The sequence below is a fragment of the Rhinatrema bivittatum genome, chromosome 4, assembly GCF_901001135.1.
Source record: "Rhinatrema bivittatum chromosome 4, aRhiBiv1.1, whole genome shotgun sequence".
NCBI classification, from domain to species: domain Eukaryota; kingdom Metazoa; phylum Chordata; class Amphibia; order Gymnophiona; family Rhinatrematidae; genus Rhinatrema; species Rhinatrema bivittatum.
In genome coordinates, this window is record NC_042618.1 from 148,517,237 (window position 1) to 148,536,829 (window position 19,593).

Consider the following 19,593-nt stretch of genomic DNA (forward strand, 5'->3'; position numbering starts at 1 on the left):
GAGGAAGAGCGACGCATGACGTGCGCTCAATCCCCAACCCCCCAGACTTAGTGCGACCGCTCAGTGATGCTAGCTGGGGATGGGTGCCCGGCGACGTCGTCACCGGACCGATTTAAACGGCCGGCACACACTTGCCGGCCCTTTCTTTTCCCCGGCTGGCGCAATTCCCACCCACCCTCCCCAAGGCGAGGTTTACACCTCTGCTTGCTATCATCGACCAAGTTAAGTTTTTACCCTCATGTTTATGTGACACAGTCGAGTTATGTTAGAGTTATCTTAATGCTGTACATCGGTTCCACTGTCGCAGCTATTTAGGTGGGTGAACGAGCCGGTCAGGGGGGCCGGGCATAAGGGGCTGCCTTGCTAGGCAAAATGGCTGGCAGCCCGGGGGCACTGGTTTGGTGCTGGGAGCGTATCTGGCTCACGCTGGGGTGGATTAATTTTGTTGGCAATAATAAAGCTGCGGCCTTCTTCAGCCACTATTTTGGTATGTGTGATTTTTGTGTTCTGGAGCAACCTAAGGGGGGAGAAAGGGGATCACTTGGGGCATTAGTGCCAGGTCTTAGCATCAACAGATTCAGAAATCCAGGTGGAAAGTGTTTGTTTTGCGACTGGTAAGCCTTGCTTTACTAGACTGAAGGTGATTTTCTGAAAGGCTTAGATCTTTCTAAGTAGAACAATAAAGCTCTTCTGCAATCCAAAGTATGAAGGGCTTGCTCTTCCTTGTTAGTATGATGTTTTGGGGGAAAAAAATGTGGTAGGACTAGGGACTGGTTTAAGTTAAACGGAAAAACCACTTTAGACAAAAACTTTGGATGATGTCCTAAGATCTTATTCTTAAAAATTTGAGTACAAGGAAATTGGAAATCCAAGGCTTGGAGTTTGCTTACACTGCATGCTACAGCCATTGCTATTAGAAACAATACCCTTCAAGAGAGAAATTTGAGATTCAGATGCTAAGGTTATATGTGGAAGCTTCATTAATTGAGAAATTACTGTTTTTAATCTCAAATTTGAGAGACTAAGAAGATAAAGAAAAGTTGATGTTGAACAGATCTCTTTGTGAGGCACACCAAACAGAAGATCTTGTACACTTAAAGCTCTAAGAATATCTAGTGGATGGTCCTCTTGCTGTGAGGATAACTTCCTTGATTTCTGCAGGCAGGGGCATGGCCTGAACTAATCCACTTTTAATATCCATGTTGTAAGTGCTAATGAGTAGAGGATGGTGTGAAGAAGCATTCCATTTCATTAAGTTAAAAGGTTTGGAAATGCATGGTTTGATGACTTGCTGAAAACTGGTATAACAAATAATAATTTATCATTACCATTTTGGTTGAGTATCAGCAAGGTGTTGAATCCAGGGAAACCAAATTTGGTGTGACCAAAAGGGGGCTATTGTCCTTTAATTTCACGATTTTGGATATGAGCAGATCTGGTAAAAACGCATATTTCAGATCTTGATTTCATGGAATGGAAAATGCATTTGACATGCTTCTTCTGGTCTTTTGGAGTAGCAGAGAGCGATCTTGTGGTTGAACAAAGCTGCAGAGAGGTCTATTTGTGTAATTATCCACAAATGAAAGAGAAACATGGTCATGTTGGGATGGAGGAACTTGTTTGTGTGGTTGAAGGTAACAACTCAATGTATCTACTAAGACTGTCTGATTGGTAGAGGATTGGCATGTAGGAAAATCTGTCATACAATAAACAATCCTACATCTTGCATGATTCTTTGCAAAGTTTTAGGGACCCTGCTCCCTCCTGTTCATGTAGAACATAACTATCTTACTGACCCATCTGGATTAGAACCATTATCCTTTCAATCATGGCTTGAAAACTTGTAAAGCTTTGAATGTCAACTCCAGCAAGCTGATGAGAAGTGACTGCTCCCAGATAATCCAAGTTCTGTGAAAGCAAACTAGTTATGTGCCCCCTCCCCCACACAGCTTTAAATGGAGGTATTTGTTAGCATTTCCTGAATCTGTGGGGTATGCCGACCACAAGAAAGTGGACCCAAACTTTAAACCTATGTCAATAAATGAAGGAAAGATATATCCTGCAAGACATTGGCTGTGAATGTTGGTTTCATTTAAGTTTCAAATGCCAATGAACTTGTCTCATATGAATCCATGCTAAGGACATCACATACAAGTTTGCTGCCATGTGGCCCAATATTTCCATGAAAACTCTGACTGATACTTATGGATCATAATGGTTAACGTGAACATCATGGGGACATTCACTGGAGTGGAAGAAAGGCCTTCCCCTTTAGTATATCTAAATAGGCCCCTAGGAAGTGCAACTGATGAGCTGAGATCAAGCTGGATTTCTAGAAGTTGAACACAAACCCTAGGAAAAGGAAGGAGCAAATTTTGTAAAGGTGGTAAAGTTTGTTTCTTGGCAGGATCTGCTCAATATTAGCTAGTCAAGAAAAATAATACATTTTTCTTCCTGACAACGGCAGCTACCACTGCTAGGCATTTGAACATCCTTAGGGCTTCTCCTAGGCCAAAGAGTACTCTATACTGATAATGGTCTTCAGCAACCATGAAGCGCAGATACTCTCTGTGATCAATATGAATGGAAATATGCATGTAAACATCTTTTAAATGTGTACTGAGCTAATAGCTGATTTCCAGATGTAGTAGAATTACAAGTCAATTCAATTAGAAATTTTGTTTAGGTTCAACTCCAGAATAAGATGAAGTCTCTCTAACATTTTTGGGATTAGAATATACCTCGGGTAAAAGTCTTTTCCTTATTTGGTCAGTGGGACTGATTCTATCGACCTGGCTGACAACAGAGTCTAGATCCTATTTCAAGATTTGATCTGTTCCAGAGAAGTTGGCATCTGGTTGCTTTGGTGCCTGAAATTATTTTAGAATACCTGAAAAATCTTTCAGCTCCTGCTCTTCCTCTAATTGAAAAAGTATCGTTTCTGCCATTTTATGAAGAAAAGTAGGTTAAGTCTTGTCCTCTGATGGAGAGGTACTTCTAAACTGGCTCTGGAGAAGGGTTTGAGGATAGTTCCGCTAAGTCATCCAGAGACTTTAAGTGTAGGAGTCATAAGAGAAATAAGAATCTTCTAAATCAGAGAGCTCAACTGGAGATTCTTTAGATGGTTGTCTATCTGCAGAAAAGATGGAACTTAAGACTTTTTCTGCTATGCTTGTTGAACCTTCTGGAATGGAGGATTGTGAATCCAACTGGGTAGCCAACTTTTTCAAAACTGGTTGCATGAACTGAGGAGCTAGAAGTGTAGATGGAACATTCGCCATATCATTGAGGACAAATTTGGACTACAATTTTAACATGAGTGATGTTCTGGAAGAGGCACTCCTGAAGAAGTGTCCAATTCTGGCACAAGGACACGTGGCGTAAATGTTCAGACTTAGGGTCTCTAGGCCAAGTGAAAGAAATATTGGCACTGAAAGGTGTCCATACAGACATCTTTAGTGCCAGTGATGGTAAAGTTGTTGGTGCTGAGGTATAAATTGATGGCAAAGGAATAGAAGATGTTAAAAACAGTGTGCCAGAAGTGGACAGAGCTTGCTCTGATGGAATGTCAGCATGATGTTTTCTATGAGAATCTTTAGAGCTTCTCAACACTAAATAAATCTTTTTGCCCTTTTTTTTTTATTTTAATGACAGGGCTCAATAGCATGGGAGTCTCAGCTTCAACTAAGAAACAATGACCAGTGGTCCCTCTAAACTATTCTTCTTCTGGTCCTCTGAAAGAGAGAATAGCTATAATTTGAATTTGAGAACTTTGTAGGAAACAGTCTATGGAAACACCTGTCTACAAAATACACATTTTCCAATATCATGGGAAGGTCCAAGGCAGCATAGGCAGAGCTTATGAAAGTCAAGGCTCGACATTTTGTGGTTGCATTTGGCATGATGTTTGAACAAACTTTTTCACATGACAAGACAAAGGGGAAAAAACCTCAAAGCTAGGAAGGAGAAAGCACAAAAAAGCACTTTTTTTTAAATGAGACTAACAAAATTACTTGAGCAAAAGAAACCTGAAAAATAAACATACAATATGGAAAACACCTGGACGATGAGGAAGAGAAATAAGACAGACATTCCTTCTCTATTCAGTGGAAGAAAAGTGACTGAGGGGACTCATTCAGCAAGGCAGCTATATGGGGAACTGCATATGCTCAGAAAAACATCTAGGTCTTTTTGAGAGAGCACGTTCCTAGTCAGTGCTGTACAGTGATGTCACCCACTTGTGTGGCCAAATTCAGTTCTGTTTGTCCATTGAAAATACATAAAATACATTTGTATGTGCATATATGTATGTGCGTGTGTGTGTGTGTGTGTATATACAGAGTTAAAACATAAAACACAAAAGCAACAAAAGTAAGATGTAGCAAAAGTAGTGTACATACCTCTCTGCTCCAAGTGATCAGTAGACAGCACCAAGAAAGCCTGCAGTTCTCTCTTATGGACACTAGATGTCAGCAGCAATACTAGCAATGTGCCCAGTCAGAGACCCTTCTATTTGAGTTGCTGTTCCCTTGCTTTGAATTCCTTCCCCTAGCTATGCTGATTGGCTTTCATTCCCGCTTTTTCAGGAGGTAAAACCTCTCAAAACACACTCATCCATATTAAATTTCATCTGTATTTATCCAGAGCCACAACAATTTTCAGAGTGGAGGAGGGGGAAACAAGGAGGGAAGAGCTGGGGACATGGAAGCAAAATTGCTAACTTCTAGCTATTGTTTGTTGTATTCTTGATGAATTTCTACATTTGATGTATTTTATGGTGTATATTCTATTTCTCATGTATTCTATTTCTGATGTATTCATTGTATTTTCATGTTTTGTGAACCACTTTGGATTTGTCTAAGAAAGGCAGTATACAAATATAGCATAACATAACTGGTGGGAATGGGCAAGACAGCCAATTAGCATGCAACACAGCAATGAAACAGGGTAGGGGCTGCAGCTGTTTCCACACAATGTCAGAAATTTAACTGATTCTGTGGCAGGGAGCCAGTTGGCATATATATATATTGTTTTAACTTGACATTCTTAACCGATATGCTAATTATAGGCTCCCTCAGCACTGCAGGAGACTGGGGTCTATGGATATAGCTAATATGCTAATTTGGTCTAGAACACAATTATTTACATCCACATATGCTGTTTATTTTGGCCTCTCAAGTTACACAAATTATTTTCAAATGTATTTATTTTATATGTACATAAGAATGTGTACAGGATGAAATGCTTTTCATTGCCAGTAGAATCTCAAGCTGGCAATAGTTTACTATGTTCTACAGCTGCTTTATTGGAATAAGAATTTCAGTGCCCAGCAGCCCACATACTTTCTTTCAGTCCTCTTACTAACTAGAAGAATGTTAAAGCAATAAAAATCCCTCTCTCAATGTAGTAAACCTTGTTTACAAAACATATGAAAGGCTTATTATGACAGTGAAATTGCTTACCTGTTCAGGTGTTCTTTGAGGACAGTAGTTTACCAGACTCATGAGCGAGACACATGATTGCACATAGCACCGAGAGGAATAAACCTCCCAGAGTTCTCTGGTAAAGACAAAGTTCACTACTCATATGTATTAGTCTTTCTGTGTTGCCACAGCTCTGCAGTTGCCGTCAGTTTCCATCTCATCAAGATTATAGAAGGAAGAGAACTACCAGTATGGGGAGATGAAGAGCAATGTAGGAAGAGAGATGAGGAAAAACTAGAAATGCTAAGCAAATAGTTTATTCGATATTCACTGAAGAGGACTTTGAAAACCTGTTTCTGGTTGGTAAGCGTAAATAAGAGAACTGGGTAGATACTATACTATTTATGGAAGAGTGTGTTTACATAAAAGCTAGTAAAACTGAAAGTGGACAAAACAATGGGGCTGTATGGTTCAACCATCCCAATTAACTGTCACGCCATAAATCTAGGAGTAACCATAAATACAGATTTATCCATGAAACAACAAATTTCCTCCCTAACAAAGAAATCATTCTATAAATTACAGCTTCTGAAACGTCTTCGTCCTCTTCTTTTCTATCGTGATTTCAGGACTGTCCTTCAATCTCTCATTTTCTCTGGTCTAGACTATTGTAATGCTCTCTATCTAGGTCTATCTGATTCATCAATTCATCCGCTACAACTAGTTCAAAATAGTGCTGCTCGCTTATTATCCGGTACCTCCATTCGCAATCATATTACACCCATCCTACATTCTCTTCATTGGCTACCCATAAAGTACAGGATAAAATATAAAGTAATCTCAATCATTCACAGTCTAATTAATAATTCCTCATCCACCTGGCTTTGCACCTTACTCCGTATTTACAAACCCACCCGACACTTAAGATCACTTACTCAAAATCTCTTAGACATTCCATCACCACGACAGGCCAGATTAGACATCACCAGGAAAAGAGCTTTTTCAGTAGCAGGACCATCACTCTGGAACTCACTACCCAACCCTCTTCGCTTAATATCAAATCCTCATCATTTCAAAAAAGCTCTAAAAACATTCCTCTTTCAACAAGCATTTAATACTTCCACTAAGCAACCCCCTGATCATAAATGAAGCTTCATCTCCCAAATTTCTCTCATCAGTTACATGTCACTTTAACTTCTCCCTTCCCCTATCTTCCCATCAGTGTTCTTTAAGGATATTACAATTCGTCCCTTCTCGTTCCCCTTTTACCCTCCCTGCCCTCCTTGCTCAAGGCACGCTACCTTTATTTTATTCTAATTTTAATTAATAATTTGTTTTTAGCTAGTTATCATCTAGCTATTTAGTCAAATTTATGTATTTAAGTTTATTTTAGTTATATTTTATTTTTATTTTATTTTTAACATGTTGTAAACCGTTTTGATAAAATTTTATTTTAAAAAACGGTATATAAATACCTTTAAATAAAATAAATAAATAAATAAATCAATTGTGAATCCCACCTGCTTGTGTCCCAGCTGCTGAATTGGGGGACACAAGCACTGTTCTCCCTTGAGAAGTCTCACTATACCTGAAGGAGAAGCCAATGAAGTCTTACACACCTCCCCTCTGAAACAGGCCAACGCTGTGATGTGCACCTGAAGAGAGCTCAGAACTAGTTCTTTTTGTAATCCTCTTTGTAAAAAGGACAGGATCCAAGGGCCTGAAAATAAGACGATTCCTTCTTCCTAACACTTGGTCTCAAACACCTTTCAAACCCACATGTACAGAAGTCAAGGGTTCCCTAGCTTAAAGCATGGATGCAATCTCCTCCAAAGACAATGCTCAACCTTCTCACAAAGGCCAGGCTGAGAGACCAAAGAGAGCCAACTACTCCAAGAAAATCAGCCCCTGATATAAGTGCCTGGGAATATGACAGTCTGGAGATTCACACAGTCCTCTAACCACAGATGCCTGGGCCACCCAGGAGCCATCAAGATGACCCTGCCTTGATAATCTTTCTATGTGCCTACACTCTGCCTCATAGAGACTATGAAGGAAACTTGTAAAGCTGGATCTTGAGGTCATGGCTGGAAAGTGTGGAGATCTCAAATCTGCCTCTCATCTTTGACTGAAGAACTGCTATCAAATCAACTGGAGGAACCCCCAAAGTGGCCTTGATGAGAGATACTGCCTCTTGAAACAAATGCCACTCTCCAGGTCCAGAATATACCTGCTCATAAATTCCACTTACACACTCTCCGCCCCAGCCACGAGATACCGACCAGGCCATCAGATGCTGCTCCATTCATTAGAACACCAACCAGATCTCCAAGGACCTGCCGAGCTCCCTATACCCTCCTGCCTGTTGAAATATGCAACCATTGTCACAGTGTGACAAGACTCTCACTGTTCTGTTATGGACTAACACTTCTCTGATCACTTCTATTTCTAAATGCATAATGAATCATAAGGCATTTGACACCAACCACAGGTCCTGCACCATCTGACACCGACAAATGGTTTCCCATCCTGTCAGACTGACTTCCATTGTCATTACAACCCAATCTGTAATTTACAATTCCACTCCTATTGACCAAATTGTCCTGCGAGAGCCAACAGGCAAGATGAACTGCGACCCCAGACAGTGACCACCTGATCTCTGTATTAGGTTAGGGACAGCAGATGCGAAGAATTTTCACTGAATAAGCTAGTGCAACTCCCTCTCCCAAAAAAAAAGTGGATCCACTGCGAGCAGAAACTATGATTTATAGCTTAGGACTCCTTGAAACAAAGACACTTTTACTGTACATCTCTGTATACTACACAGCATAAAAGTTCTGTTCTCAGCCCAAATTGATTGGTACAGATGGAAGCAAGCTAGAGAGCAGATCTGTGCCCCAGCACTCTAAATCCTCATAATCCAAGGGAGAAATCATCAATATTTTGCCAACTTCTAGCAGAGACAGACGAATTAATTCATCATCTATCACCTGAAGAGCATCATTCCATTAATTTATAGCTGTTGTCACATTATATAAAGATAGGCTTACATACGGGCAAATACAGCAGTGCGCTCCAATGGAGCGCACTGTTAACCTGCCATTGGACGCACGTTTTCACTTACCCCTTATTCAGTAAGGGGCGGAAAACGCGCGTCCAACCCGCCGAACCTAATAGGGCCCTCAACATGCAAATGCATGTTGAGGGCCCTATTAGGTATTCGCACGCGATTCAGAAAGTAAAATGTGCAGCCAAGCCGCACATTTTACTTTCAGAAATTAGCGCCTACCCAAATTAGCGCCAAAGGTAGGCGCTAATTTCCTCGGGCACCGGGAAAGTGCAAAGAAAAGCAGTAAAAACTGCTTTACTGTGCACCCTCCGACTTAATATCATGGCGATATTAAGTCAGAGGTCCTGAAGGGTAAAAAAAGAAAAAAAAATTTTGAAGTCGGCTGGCGGCTGTCGGGTTGAAAACAGGATGCTCGAGAACAGACGCCGGCAAAATTGAGCATCGGCTGTCAAACCCTCTGACAGCCGCCACTCCTGGCCAAAAGGAGGCGCTAGGGACGCGCTAGTGTCCCTAGCGCCTCCTTTTGCCCGCTTCTACCGCCGAACCTAATTTAAATACTGAATCGCGCGCACAGGCGAGTGGCCTGTGCGCGCGCCGTTCGCCCGCTCTCCCGCAGACTTTACTGAATCGGCCCGATAGGCAGACATCAATTTAGTCCGAAAAATGTCAGAATTCAAATGGCCTCTTGTCTTGAGTGTTTGTATTCCCCCTGCTAGCCTTTGGTATTTAAAAAAAAATTCCTCTTTCCTGTTGGAGCTGAGGAAAGAGAATTGATTAAACATCAAATCTAGAAAGTGACCGGCTTTGTGGGTTGGGTCACATAAAATCTGTTTCCACCCACATACTAACATACAGATGACCAAAGGCACAGTATGTATGTGAGAATTAAAGTCAACAAAACAATTTACCAGAAAGCTCTGGAAAATTATGTTCCGCTTGGTAACATGCACAATCATGTGACCCACTCGTGTGCCTGGTGAACCTGCTTGTATTGAGAACATGACTTCTTTCTCTCTCTACATTCCAAGAAAAGGTGTGACAGGCGTTTTAGTTAACTGTTGCATATAAACAGGCAGATCACTATTAAATATGTAAAAAGTTTTCTCTATATTGTAACAAAAGACTATTCATCAGGGTTCTGGGACTGAACATCGCCTCAATTTCAATGATTTGTCTAGTTCAGTACATACCAACTGTTTTCTGTCGCACAATACTTCTAGCCTTTTCTGTGCCTGGAGACCCAGTGGTGGTGGCACTGCGCTGTCTCATTGGGGCTTGTCCAGGTTGATCACGGCTCCAGCCTCTAGAAAATGACTTGTCCACTGAAGTCTTTTGGAACTCATGTCCACATCCTACAAACAAAAGCATTTGAAGATCTCTCAGAGGTATTATTTAAGGTGCTCACCTACCTACAGTGATTCTTCAGGAAAAGCAAGTTAGCTTAATGTAAACGGTGTTTTCTGTGGATAGCAGGATGAAGTAGCAATAACATATGGGTGATGCCATCTAGCAGCACTGAATGGGCTTCTCTCATAGCTTGTACAGATTTTGCTCTGAGCATATGCAGGAATACTTGCTCAGGCATTGCCTCATGAGCTGCCTCAGTCGATTTTAGAGCTAAGTCTAGCTAAGAAGTGACTCCAGGGAGGCAGGTAGGTATTTAGTATGGATAATTCATCCTATCTATAGAAAACACTATTTAAGGTAAACAAACTTGCTTTTTCCATCAATAACCAAGGCTGAATTAGACATAACATGAGGGGTGTCCCAAGCTGCAGAGCACTTACTTAATAAGCAACACGGTCCCCACCTTGGACAGCACACTACTGGGTGAACAGGCTATATAAAATTGCTTGTCTGAATTTACTATCAGTCTTTATCTAGACAGTATTGGAACATGAAGGTGTAAACTGACAACCACGTCACGGCTTTGCAAATATATTCAAAAAGGCACAGCTTGCAGATGAGCTACTGATGCAGCTGTAGCTCTAATGCAGCTGTAGCTCTAACATAAGCCTTAATGGAATCTGTAATCTGAATGTCTGCTAACTTAAAGAAGTGCATAATGCACTCTACTAGCCAGTTGGACAATGTACGTTTGGCCACTGCTATGCCCAGTCTGTTGGGATCATAAGAGGTGAAAAGTTAGTAAGCTTGATGATGAAGCAGTGTTCTTTTGTAGTAAGCCAAAGCTTTTACAGTCCAAGGTATGAAGGGCTTTCCCACCTTCGTGAGTATGCAGCCTCAGGAAGAACATGGGTAGCACGAAGGCTTGATTAATATGGAAAGTTGACCTAACTTTTGGTAGAAATTTTGGATGGGTGCAAAGTGCTACTCTAATGTGCAAAAATTGCATAAAAGGAGGATAATGAAGTTTGCTGACTCTTCTAGCTGAGATTACTGCTACAAGGAATATTACTTTTCATGCTAAATACCTACCTGCCTCATGTATCGCAAAACAATATGAATTGGCCTTGTTTGAATCAAGAGCACTACACGTTTGCCTTTTGTACTGTCCTCCGTGTCTCCTGGAATACAATATTTCACCAATCATTGAATTTTTTGTCGCGTCAATCAACCCCAATAAACCTTCTATAATACTAGGCGACTTTAATCTACATATGAATGTTAAGCCCTATTCAATGACAAGCCATACACTACTCGATGCACTTACAGCACTTGGTTATGATTTATTGATCACAAACCCGACACACAACTGTGTTCATGCTCTTGATTTAATTTTTATCAATCTAAAAAAAGTTATTGACTATTCAGTAGAATATAATCCAGTTCCCTGGTCCGATCATTTCCTACTTCATACTCAACTGACTTAGAATTGATCCCCTCCATAAGCAACCACAGTCATTAACTTTCACCTACCGACCACCATTTAAAACAGAAGAATTACAAACTGAATTGGAAAATAAACTTAACTCTATGGATCTATCCAACACCATGAGCACCATTAATTCTTGGACTCAAATCACATCATCGATAGCTGACAATATAAACCCTAATAAGACAAAAACAATAAATAGAATAGGAAAGCAAAATCCATGTTATAATAAAATAAATGAGACAAAGAAAATTCTTAGAAGGAAAGAAAAAGCTTGGCGAAAGAATAAATGTGATTTAACATTGAGCAAGTATCGCTCATTTCTGGCCCACTATAATGCTAAGAAAGAATTTTATAGTAAAAAAATTGAGAAATTCTCACACAACCCAAAAACGTTGTTTGATATAGTCAAAAAGTTGACTAATAATTCACCCAATAACAATACAATGTTGCTGGAAAATAGGTGTAATGAAATAGCACTTTTCTTTAATGATAAAATTGCAAATTTAGTCACCAACATTGAATCCACACCTAAGCAGGAAATAAACATGCAATCTAGGCAAGTGTCCAAATGGACAAATTTTGATGAAGTTTCAATAATAGAAGTTGAGCTCCTCATTAAACAACTGAATCCGGCAAACCATCTGGTTGACCATATCCCAATAGTCTTAAAACCTTTAGCTCATATCTTAGCTCCCTCTATTGCATTAATGATAAATAATTCCTTGAGAGAAGGATATTTACCTGAATTATTAAAGGAAGCAACAATTAGACCTGTGTTAAAACAACGTAATCTTGATTCCACTATACTTAGTAACTACAAACCAATATCAAATCTTCCCTTCCTTTCCAAAATAACAGAAAAAAAATGTGCAGAAACAACTAACAGATCATTTAGAAAAAAAATGATATTCTCTTCTCATCACAATTTGGTTTTAGAAAAATTTTAGTACAGAAGCACTTTTGATGATATTGAGCGTGCTACTTACTAACTTCATGGAGTTCCCCCTAGACTTTGTAGTTTTTGAAAGTGTAAATAACCAATTTACATTTACCCAGTCTATTCCACTGATGGTTTTATAGACATTGATCATATCCCCCCTCAAGTCTCTTTTCCAAGATGAATAGCCCTAACATTTTTAGCTTTTCCTCATAGGGGAGCCGTTCTATCCCTTTTATCATTTTGGTCTCTCTTATCTGTACCTTTTCCAATGCAACTACTTTTTTTTTTTTAGATGTGGGAACCTGAACTGCACAAAGTACTCTAGGTACAGCTTCACCATGGAGCAATGAAGAGGCATTATGACATTTGCTATTTTATTCTCCATTCCCTTCATAACAATTGCTAACATTGTTTGCTTTTATGACTGCCGCCACACACTGAACTGTTCAAAGTGTTGTCCACTATAACACCCATGTCCTTTTTCTGGGCAGTAACTCCTAATATGGAACCTAGCAACGTTTAACTACAGAGTGGGTTACTTTTGCCCATGTGCATCACTTTGCACTTGTCTACATTAAATTTCATCTACTATTTAAAATGCCCAGTCTTCCAGTCTCACTCACGTGTTGCTGCTCCCAATTTGTGGAATTCCCTTCCCATAGCACTGCGTCACACTGGCTGTAAAAAGACGTTCAAGGAATTATTTAAAACAATCCTTTTTGCACGTGCATTTGATTAATATTTCAGAGCAGTTTGTAGTTAGATGTATGTTTTGGCAGCTGATTTTGGAGGTTTTTGTGCAAAGATATTTGTAAGATTTATTTATTTATTTTTTACATTTTTTTGTAACAGTTTTTATTGCTTTGTCAAGAAAAATACAACACGGATTTTGTAAGATTTTTATCGAATTGTGTCAATAAAAATCTTACACATTTTTATCAACAATTTATCATGTATTGATGGTTTTATTTGCAATTTTTTTGTTATTGTTCTTAAAGATGTATTGTTTTATTTGCTGTCTTTTTTATTACTATTTTATATGTATGTTGCCAAGTGTAAACCACCTCAGGCCATGGTATATGATGGTATGTGTCTCAAAAAAGATAAAAGATAAAGATCCTTCTGTAATTTTTCACAAAATGCTTGTGATTTAACAACTCCAAATAATTTTATATCTGCAAATTTTATCACTTCACTTGTTCCCCTTTCCAGATGATTTATCTACTAGATAAATGAAGCTTGACCGACGTGCCGCAAATGCGCAGTAGAGAGCAGCTCTACCGCGCATGAGCGGGCGAGCACGTCGGTCAGAGCTTGCCTGTAACAAAAATGGCGCTGGGAGGAGCGGCAGCGGCGGTGCGCGCAGGGAGGGAGGGAGGGACCTCCCCCGGAGATCTTCCGTTTGTGCCATCCGAAGGGGTTGTGAATGAGCTGAGAGAGGGGGAGTGACTGAGGGGGGAGGGAGGAGGGGGTGACAGGGGGGGAGGAGGAGAGAGGGAGGGGAGGGGGAAGGTGAGAGGGAGGGAGGGGGAAGGAAATGGACCGAAAAAATTGTTTTAATATAGCCCGTTGTTACGGGCTTAACAGCTAGTAAATATAATAAAAAGCACCAGTCTCAGTGCAGATCCTTGAGGCACTTGACTGCTTACCCTACTCCACTGAGAAAACTGACCATTTAATCCTACTCTACTTCCTATCTTTTAACCAGTTTGCAGTCTATAACAGGACATTGCCTCCTATCCGGTAACTTTTTAATTTTCTTGGGAATCTTTCATGGGGCACTTTGTCAAATACACTACATCCACCGGATCACCATTATCCACATTTTTTTTTTTTAGATTAATAAATGAGTAGCAAGATTTTCCTTGTGTAAATAGATGCTGGCCATGTCCCATTAAATCATGTTTTTGTACATGTTCTGCAATTTTGTTCTTTAGAACAGTTTTGACAATTTTCCTGCAACTGAAGTCTGACTCACTGGTCTATAGCATCCTGGAGCCCTTTTTAAAGATGAGGATTACAATGGCCACCCTCCAGTCTTCAGGCATGACAGATACTCCAAACGGTAAGTTTCAAGTTACCAATAACAGATCCGCAATTTCATTTTTGAGTTCTTAAAAAACTCTGGGGTATATATATCATCTAGTCCATGTGATTTTCTACTCTTCAGTTTGTCAATCTGCCTTATTACATATTCCAGTTTCATAGAGATTTATATCAGTTTTTCTGAATCATCACCATTGAAAACAGTTTCCGGCACAGGTTTCTACCCACCATCCTCTTCAGTAAACACAGAAGCAAAGAATTCTTATCTTGCTTAAGTGCCTCTTTAACCCCTCGATCATTTAACAGCCCAACCAACTCCCTCACAGGCTTCTTACTTTGGATATATTTTAAAGTTTTTATTATGAGTTTCTTCCACCAGATTATTTTCAAATTCTTTCAGCCCACTTTATCAATGCTACATCTAACTTGACAATGCTTATGATTTTTCTTTCCTCACACAGATCCTTTTTTCAATTTTTGAAAAGATCTTTTGGCTACAATAGCCTTTTTCACCTTACTTAACCAAGGCGGCAGTCATTTGGCCTTCTTTCCACTTTTTTTTTTAATGCATGGAATACATTTGGATGGCTTCTAAGATAGTATTTTTAAACAATGATCACACCTGATATAAACTCAACCTTTGTAGCTACACCTTTCAGGTTTTTTTTCTATTTCCCTCATTTTATCAAAGTCTCCCTTTTCAAAGTTTAATGCTACAGTTGTAATTTACTTAATGTCTTCCCTGCCCTAGTTTAAAAGCTGCTCTATTTCCTTTTTGAAGGGTAGTGCCAGCAGTCTAGCTCCACCCTGGTTAAGGTGAAGCCCATCCCTTTGGAACAGGCTCCCCCTTCCCCAAAAATGTTGCTCAATTCCTAATAAAACTAAAGCCCTCTTCCCTGCATCATGTCATCCATGCACTGAGACTCCGGAGCTCTACCTGCCTCTGGAGTCCAGCTCATGGAACAAGGAGCATTTCAGAGAATGCTACCCTAGAGGTGCTGGATTTCAACTTTCTGCTTAAGAGTCTATATTTGGCATCCAGAACCTCCCACAAGCCTTTCATGAACTTGGATACTAGTGAATGAATGGAAATAGGCCCTCAGTTTGTATATGGTAAGCTGCTATGGTACCAAGATGCACGCTTACTGATGAGGTGGCAAGGCCTGTCTCGCATATGAATGGATGCAAGCAGTTGTGTTGACACCATGTGGTGAACTTTTTCCACTTAAATCCATAAGCTCTTCTAGTTGAAGGTTTTCTGGCAGATAATAGTATGTCCTCAACTTCTTTGGGAAAGGACAATTCTTTTATCATTGAGCATTCAATATCAAAGCCATCAGATTGGGGAAGGGGAGGTTTGAGTAACACAGAAGTCCCTCCTCTTGAATAAATAAGTATGGATCTGACCTGAGAGGAATTGGAGAAAGGCAGAAGAGCTCAACTAGATATGCAAACCAGACTTGTCTGGGCAATGCTGGCGTTATGACAGGCCTGGTCCTTCAGTAATTTTTGAACTGTTCTGGCTATTAGAAAAATCTGTGGAAAAGTGTACCTGAGATCTGCATTCCAGTCGAACAGAAAAGCATCTGAAATGGATTGGAGTTTGCTGGGAAGAATGGTGCAAAACTTTTACTAGTTTGCTGTTTTATACTGATGCAAATAGATTGCTTGCTGGAAATCCCTGGATACTGAACAGCTGTTGATTGATGATGAGACCATTCATGTTCTGCTGAGGCGACCTGCTAGCATGTTTGAGATTCTGGGAAGTTTGGTTGCTTGTAGTACAGTTTGATGTTTGCATGCTCACTCCCATATTTTTTTTTGTAATCACTTCTTGGCACAGAGTCCAAGATCTTGTGCCTCCTTGTTTGTTTACATAGAATATAGCGATGATTGTTTTAATGGGAATACTCTTCCATTGAAGGAGCAGAGTGAAAAATTATTTTTTAGAGTACCTTATGGCTCTTAACTCGAGGAAATTGATCTGAAATTGCTTCTCCTGGAATGACCACATCCCTAGAGTTTGAGAAGGACCTTCATGGCCTGCTCCCCAAACCCTTTGTGGAGGTATCCATTGCTAAAACTACTTGGTGAGATGCTAGCCACCCAGTGGTGCTCCTTCCTGTAGAATGCAGGGCTCCAATTCAATTTTTGTTTTTTCTGATTAATTCTCCATTTTGGCTGTTAGGGGCTGAGTTAGCTGGTCCCATTGTAAACCAAGTGCCTACAGTAAGAGACATATGCAGGTGGGTCATTGATACTACTTCGGTTGCTGCTGCCATATAACTGAGAACCAGCAGCTCTCTGACAGTTGACTGATTTGTGTTCAGCAGTCTGTGAGGCTAATACCCAGAGAATTTGTGCCCAATCTGAAGGACGGAAAGCTCTCTCCTGCAGAGAATCTGTGCCCTTGCATTGATGGTGTTGGAGTCTTGTGTGTTGACTGTGCCGAAGACATTGATGGCAACAATGGGGCCTTGTGCAACAACGATACCGATGCACCATGTGTCAATGGTGTCCCCTGTTGTCGAGCCTCTGTTTTTCTTCAGCACTTGTTGCTCTGGTGGTCCCATAGAGTGGTGCATCCATTTCTTTGATGCATAGCAGCTGTGTTTATACAACCCATTCCATCAACAGGGGAGATATTTTAGAAGAGCTAGTGCTCAACTATTCCTGGTGAAGCAGATGAGGCTGCACTTCAGGAAGGCGGCCGACTGCGGCTTCTTTGTGATTTATACAGTTTCTCCATTTTTCACGTCCTGGATTTGTGTTCATGGAGACATCCATCTACAGTTATAACAAATGTTGTCAATAATTACACCGAGGTCTCTTACATGTGTGGAGGAGGTCGTTTGTGGAGTGCAGAGGTTGTTGACAGCCTGCGCGTTGTCATCCTGAGTGATAATCATAAGTTCAGTTACTTATGGTTATCACTCAGGATGACAACGCGCAGGCTGTCAACAACCTCTGCACTCCACAAATGACCTCCTCCACACATGTAAGAGACCTCGGTGTAATTATTGACAACAGGCTGAACCTAAAATAATTTGTCAATAATACAACAAAAGAATGTTTTCATAAACTTCACACATTAAAAAAGCTGAAACCTCTCCTCCATTTTCAGGACTTTTGTACAGTTCTCCAAGCAATTCTATTCTCAAAAATTGATTACTGCAACTCTGCTAATCGGCCTTCCAGCTGTCACCACCAAACCACTACAAATGTTACAGAACTCCGCCGCCAGGATCCTAACTAATTCTAGCAGAGGAGAACACATCACTCCAATCCTTAAAAACCTATATTGACTCCCCATTAAATCCAAAATCTTGTACAAAGTTCTAACTATAACCCACAAGACCATTCACTCCCAAACCTCGCTAGAACTAAATTGCCCCCTTCGTCACCACTCATCATCCAGACCGATTAGAACCAGTTATTTAGGCACACTCTATGCACCTCCAGCCAAGTCATTGCTTAAGAAATGCACATTCTCGACCGCCGGTCCCACACATTGGAATGCCCTCCCCACGGATCTTCGACTAGAAACTTGTAGGCAAACGTTTAAGAAAAAGCTTAAGACTTGGCTTTTCACAAAAGCCTTCACTTAAAGGCCTCAATAACTCCATCACCTCAGCTTTGTTCTGGCCGCTCTTTGCTCATTCTTAACCTTTACCCCATACTAGTCTACTCCCGGAACATGATTCAGGGTTAGAAAAATCACGAGGGCCATTGCCCTTTTGTTCGTCTGTTTTTCAGGTATATACTCATGTTCTCACCTTTTTTCATACAATTGTGTTTAATACGTTAGATGTAATACTAAATTCTTGGTTTTATAACTTTATAATTCTTATTACTTACGCCTTGTTATTTTATCACACATGCTTACTACGTTTGATATAATACTAAGTTTCTGGTTTATTTCTAATTCTTATTACGTATGCCTTGTTATATGTATCCCACATGTTCGATGTAATTTCTAACTTTAGCTCTCTGTAAACAGACGCGATATGTACTATTACATGAACATCGGTATATGAAAGCCTTTAAATAAAATAAATAAATAAATGGCTTGATCTGGACCCAGGCAATGGTAACAGAAGATGTGTTCATCTCTAATGGACATTTTCCTGATACAAATACAGTCTTTAAACCCACTTACTGTGGGCATTTTCTTAGTAGATATTCTGATGAAAATAATCTTTATTTTTTTCCTTGAGAATAGAAGCACTGTTTGGGGGCTGCTGAGGCAGTGAGGCAACTTCAAAAATAAAAGTTTTTGAAAAATACTTCAGAAAAAACAGAAAGGGATAGAGGTAACGTCCATGTTAGTACTTGGATGAAACACACTGAGGGGACTCATGAGGCAATGCCAGAGTGGAAATTCCTGCACATGCTTAGTAAAGTAAATGCTCTACTAGCTATGAAAGAAAAGTCAATTTGGTACAGCTTGATGACATCACCTACATGTTTTGGCTAATTCAGTCTGCTTATCGAAGGAAAATAGGAATAAATGCTGAAGCATTTCATTAGCTAGAAGAAATCACATGATCTTCCAAATTTGAAAACAATGGGTAAGGAAAACAATTCTTCCAGATTTAGATAGATGCATTAACCAACCAATGGCAGTAAACTTATTTAAAGTTTTACCTTTGCCTTTGTGCTTCTTTTGCTTCTGCTCACTTAACTTATCCAGAGGCAACTCATTCAGATCTAAGTGATAAACGTTTTTAGCAAGCACTTTAGTCAACGTCTCCATAGTGCGAGCCCACTCTGTGGCCTGTTCTTCCCAATATGTCAATGACGACATCACAGACAGCAAATCATCCCAAAGCTCCCGAGACACATTCACATGTAAACTTGATTTGATCCAGGCTACTATAAGAGTCTAAAAGAAATAATTGTGAAAAGAAGTCTGCTCATCAATGAATTAGATTAAAATCAAGGAAAATTTCATATAGTTCTACAGTATTATAAAAAATTGGGATAATTTATTGCCACCCTGTCTTGTTGAGAATGAACAAGAAAGACATTTTAGGGACAATCAGGAGTGATCAGTTAAATGCCAGGCTTTTTATATCCATACACTTTATACCCATACTCTTTATTGCCTTTTGCATTTGCAGGGCTTGAAGACTGCAAACTAAGCTTTTTACCCCCATAGAAACAGAGTAGGAGAACAGCCTTAGTAAACCAAGCCCTAAATATAGTATTTCTGCAAGCAAGGATGCTGTTTGTTGTAATCTGCTGAGACCAGTGGATCAGCAGAATATAAGCT

General features: G+C 40.0%; 1 protein-coding gene across 6 annotated transcripts in view; it reads right to left on the minus strand.

The window, feature by feature from the left end:
- Nucleotides 1-19,593, minus strand: part of RALGAPA1 (Ral GTPase activating protein catalytic alpha subunit 1) — a 647,855-nt gene that overhangs the window by 504,978 nt on the left and 123,284 nt on the right. For all 6 annotated transcript variants that reach the window (XM_029598964.1, XM_029598967.1, XM_029598968.1 and 3 more), the window contains exons 15-16: nt 18,966-19,203; nt 9,684-9,845 (exon numbers count right to left, since the gene is read on the minus strand). In XM_029598964.1, coding sequence (XP_029454824.1) covers nt 9,684-9,845; nt 18,966-19,203 — 400 coding nt within the window. The remainder of the gene's footprint in view (nt 1-9,683; nt 9,846-18,965; nt 19,204-19,593) is intronic.